The sequence below is a fragment of the Pundamilia nyererei genome, unplaced genomic scaffold (genome assembly GCF_000239375.1).
Source record: "Pundamilia nyererei isolate P.nyererei 1_Seehausen unplaced genomic scaffold, PunNye1.0 scaffold00232, whole genome shotgun sequence".
NCBI lineage: Eukaryota > Metazoa > Chordata > Actinopteri > Cichliformes > Cichlidae > Pundamilia > Pundamilia nyererei.
In genome coordinates this window covers 274126-279260 of record NW_005187633.1, presented here as the reverse complement: position 1 = coordinate 279260, position 5135 = coordinate 274126, and the positions used below count along the sequence as shown (strand labels likewise).

General features: G+C 45.7%; 1 protein-coding gene across 2 annotated transcripts in view; it reads right to left on the bottom strand.

Annotated features, from left to right (window-relative positions):
* Positions 1–1482: 1482 nt before the first annotated feature.
* Positions 1483–5135, bottom strand: part of maneal (mannosidase endo-alpha like) — a 26412-nt gene continuing 22759 nt past the window's right edge. For both annotated transcript variants that reach the window (XM_005748857.1, XM_013914862.1), the window contains 2 exons: positions 3587–3663; positions 1483–2466 (listed from right to left, as the gene is read on the bottom strand). In XM_005748857.1, the coding sequence (XP_005748914.1) occupies positions 1830–2466; positions 3587–3663 (714 nt within the window). In that variant the 3' untranslated portion in view covers positions 1483–1829. The remainder of the gene's footprint in view (positions 2467–3586; positions 3664–5135) is intronic.

Here is a 5135-nt window from a genome sequence, read left to right as displayed (position 1 = left end):
AGTGCAGTGTTTTACACATTTGGCTAAGAAGCAAAAGATTCCCAGTTTACTCCAGTATCACTCCAAGGAGTGACAAATATATTGGGACTTATGTCAAGTAGGACTCTGTGATCAGAACTTTGAAGCATCTTTTTCAGAAAGCCCATTAGCACAGGAAACTTTCTTGTAGTGACTGTTGACTCGTGGCTGGCTGCTCATCTAAACTCAGGCAGCTAAAGCATGTCCCAGCTGTCAAACTCACTCCAAACGTAAACATCGATAGTTCTGAGATGTTAGAATGAAGCTGCGATGACTCATCTCTGGCCACTCTGGAGCAGCAGGAACAGAGAACTGCTGCACGGGGGAAACGGCGGCTGGAGACCAAATGATGGCGCTCTGTGCAGCAAAGCCATGCTGTCGCTTTGAACACTGACACCAGGTCTGTGCAAATCCCTAATGTGAAGCTGTGTTGCATTTGCAGTGAACTCGGGTTGATTGCAATGTGCTTGCAGTCTATCTGCATTTATATTTTAGACGGCAGTTATTTGGAGACACACTGACAACCACAAGACAACCAGTGAGTGCAATCAGAGTTTGGGGTGTTGCACGCTCTGGATAACTTTTGGTCTCTGACAACCAAAAGCTCAAAGCTCACTGATTCTTCCCTGTCACAAAGAGTTTCTGGTTTCATGTGTCTTTAGTCAATTTAGTAAGAAATTAGGTGATTTACAAAAACATCTGGACTGAGCATCTTATTCACGTCACATCTTTCTTGGGCTACGTTCACTCTGCAGGTCTTGATGCTCAATTCAGATTTTTTGATCAAATCAGATTTTTTTGTCTGCTCGTTCACACGACAAATAAAATGCGACAGCAAACGCGCTCTAGTGTGAACGCTCAGAGCGGCCGCGTGCACAAAAGAAGACGTCACACACGACGCTCTGTTTAGACCCAGAGCGACAGGATGTGTGACTGATGGCCTTAATGTAAAGACTTCAGACTTTACGTTTCCCAGTTCTGCTTTAAGTTATAACGTTTTGTTATTTCCATTTGTCCTAATAATGATCCTTACTGCTGTTTCAGAGGAGCGCTGCTTCTAGCTGCAGATTTCTGTCAGAATCTGCAGATTATACAGTACAAAGAAAATGTTCACGTTTCTCCAACGCTGTCTTCCCAGCAGTTTCCCTGGATAGAAGCGTTCACCATGTCGGGCGCTGATAGTTGGCGTCTGTCTTGTGTCGGTGACGTAAAAGACGGATTTAATGCGACTTGACCTTCAAACAGCAGTCGTTTTCTAAAACATCAGATATGTATCGGATTCAGCACCACATACCAAAGTGACCCAGATCGGATTTGAAGATATCGGATTTGTGCCGTTCACACCGTCACACCATGATGGGATAGATGGTCGCAGAGGGTCAAAGAAGTCGGATTTGATGCGCTTTCCCCTGCAGTGTGAACGCAGCCTAAGACCTTTTTCACATCAGCAACTGATTGTCCAACTGTAAACAGACACACAGTTTAATTTGTCACCATGGAAAGACAGGAAAGAACAGTCTGGAGCATTGGATAATACAACATAAACCTCACAGAGTAGTAGAGTTACTGTACACATCCACATGGGTTTAGTAGTCAGAACCACACTACTCACAAAACCAGTGTTAGCTGTTTATCACTGCGACCCTGAAGCATCAACATGTGCATGTCATTATTAACATGTACAAAAATGACAGGCAGTCGAAACAGGAAGAGAGCGCTGAGCGGAAACTTTGTGTGGAGGAACACAGAGGTGTGGCAGCGAGCTCAACATCATGTTGTAGCGATGCTCAGACCGTCCACTCAGCTGACGCTCACATCAGCCACTTGTCCTTCTCTTTGTTGAAGTTCTCTGCCCACTGGCGTGTTAGCTCCAAGTAGTGGTCTGGTTGGTTAGGCTGATAATCTAGATACAAACGGGTCACAGTTTTCTTGGGCGTAGCCTTCTCTATTTGTGTGCCTTCGTGCCACTGGTTGAAGGACGTAATGGTGACGATTTCTGGACGGACAGACAAAGCTGCCTGCAGGGACGTCTCATAGTAACGTCCGTTAACACGGTTCCTGGTGTTATGGTTGTTCCACGGTCGAACGGCAGTATCCACGTACCCGGGACTAACGCTTGGGATGAACAGCAAATTGTTTGCGTCACAGAACGCCTTGATGGCCTTCCAGTTCTGGTGAGACGAGCCAAACGAGAAGCCGTTCGAGGCAAAGTACGTGTACATGCCGTCAAAGCCGCTGGCTAGGATGTCGTATTTGTGACGTTCCTCGACAATGAGTGCAACAAAAATCCCATCGTAAGGCGTGCCTCTAACGCTGCGGGAGCCTTTAGCTGTCAGAAGTTCTGCCCAGGACTCGGGCGGTGTCAGGTAGGAGTCGTAGATGTAAAACAGAGGCAGTACTCGCCCGGTGCTCGACTTGAATTTGTAGAAGGCGCCATGTTTTCCATACCTGAAAAAAATGAGACGTGTTAAGCTGCTGTATTCAGTTCAATTCAATCTGATTGATGCAGCGCCAAATCACAACTACACTCGCCTCAAGGTTCTTTATACTGAAAGGTCGACCCTACAATAATACATACAGAGAAAAACCCAACAATCATATGACCCCCTGTGAGCAGCACTTTGGCGACAGTGGGAAGGAAAAACTTCCTTTTAACAGGAAGAAACCTCCAGCAGAACCAGGCTCAGGGAGGGGCGGTTGATGTGATTTATAAGGAGGGCGGTGCCACCAAATGAACGAATCACAGCATGTTTCTGAAGCGTCTTTCTGGTTCACTTTGCAAATATATGTGAGCTGTCTAACATATAAACAGGACAGGAAATCAGACACTTCATGGGTCCTCTGGTCAGCTGATCCAGGGTCAGTACACCAGCCTAGACGCCTATTTTGTCCAAACCTTGTTGTGGCGGGGTGTGGTCTGCGGTGCCGCTGCAGGGGTGTCGGCGGCACCGCGACTTGCATGGCATCTGCAATCACGCCTCAAAAGTCAGTCAGCACGCCTCTGTGCGTATGTTTGTGTGCGAGCTGAAAAGCTGCAGCCGTGTTCGTAACAACAACTGTGAATAAAGAGGTAGATGCTGCAAAGCATGAACGTGCGGACGGCTCTGCGTCTGATGCCTACACTTTTTTCATGGTGTGTTTAACATGTTGGAGTCTAACACATCATCAGCTTTACTGACTCGAGTTTGTGTCCTAATATGCAGATGGTCATCGCAGCGGTTTTCACACAAATATCGGTGCCAATATTTTTGGGAAATCAAAAGTAAAGGATTTGTACCAATGATCTTATAGTATTGCACTTTAAAAGCTACTTTCTATGGTGCCTGACTTCTGCAAACACTGCAGTGAAACCGCAGAACAAAGGTTTGTTTCAGTCATTTTAATCAGTTGAAGGAGCAGAAACCTGCTGATCTGTGACAGCACAGTCTGGGCATTTATATTTAATGACTTGTTCCTCATCTATCAGGGTTCATGTTCCATCACATGTGTGGGCTTTTAATGTTAGCACCAACTGACACAGACAGCTTGATCATTCAGAGGTAATGGGACTCACAGAAAAACAGCTTACTTGTCAATAATGTATTTGATGTTGTCATACATGCTCTGGTCCGTCCGGCCCTTGTATGGCTGTATGTGAAAAGCCACCTGTGCATGAACACATGACAATACAGACGTTACTGAAAAGCAGCACCTGAATCCACAAAGACCTGGGAAAGAATAGTTAAAGAGGTGAAAGTGTTTCTTTTCTGTTTCTTATGAACTGCCAGAAAAGAGGAAAGACTGAGTTAGTACCTGTAATCATGTCAGCGAGCTGCAGCATCTCTGCTGTCACTGCGTACCCTCTCTGCAGATACCACATCTTAAACGTGTGTTTGCCTAATTACCAAACTATTTAACATCATGCCAATGCTGTCTGCTGTTCTTGTTTGAAACATTGTAACTGTAGCTGTGCTGTGTTTGATGAACCATGAAAGATGTGCTTTGAACAGTAACAAGTAGCTGCAAAGAGCTGCTGATAAACAGAGGAAGTGTAGTTTGAGTTTAAGTCAGTGGGTAAGTTATTAGTAAAATGTTGGAAACATGCCTGATACATTTATCCTTCTTACAAAACTGCTTTGGTTTCACAAAGACACGACTACAGTGATTATTCTGAACCAGCTGTTTTACACTAATGTGTCACCACATGTGTTGAGCTCAGGAAACGTGAGGTGGACACAGTGAAGAAAGCTGGCAGAACAAAGTCTGAGCATGCTTTCATTCATGCAGAACATTACCTGCTGATAAACACACAGAAAGAAAAGCAGGGAGTGTTTCCTCTGTTGTAGAGACAGAAGGATAGAGAACAGCAGGCAGAGCCCAAGTTTCTCTGGCTGCATGCTGAGCATGCTGGGACAGAGAGGGAGGAGCAGACATGGCCTGGACCGTCACCACGTCTGCCAACGCAATCAGGTGACTGAGTAACAGCTATAACCTAAACAGAGTATGCACCTCTCCACCATAGTGGTATAACTTCATGCCTTCACAGACAGCAGGGTGTTTTGTTCTGTGGCAGGAGTGTGAGCTGACTGATGGATGCTCTCTGTCAGCCTGAAACAACTGTGCTACGCTTGTTTTGCTGCAGGTCTCAAACAGCGAAGCAGGGAGAGAGCTGTCGAGCCGTGAACAGCCAACGCTCGCCGCCCACTCCATCTTTTAAAAAGAGGCTTCAAGGTCTTTGTAAACAGTTTCCATAGCAACGTGGTAGCGTTTGGCGCTCAAGCTCAGCTTGTCAACAGTCTTGACTGGTTAGAAATGATGCCAGCGAGGTAGGACTGTATTCCCTGTGGAAAGGGCTTTGTTTGCTCACATCAGCTTGTGCAGAGACACATCGGTGTCTCAGCAACAAGAAGAAATGTGAACGAGACAAAAGATGAAGCATGAAGGGCGTCTGCTGCCTGGAACTGTTGTCATTTTTGGAAACTTCCTTTGCCGTCCATCCCCAAAGTTTCTCAGTTGGATTTAGATCAGATCAAATCACTTTTATTGTCACATCACATGTGCAGGTACATTGGTACAGCACATGTGAGTGAAATTCTTGTGTGCGAGCTTCACAAGCAACAGAGTTGTGCAAAATACAA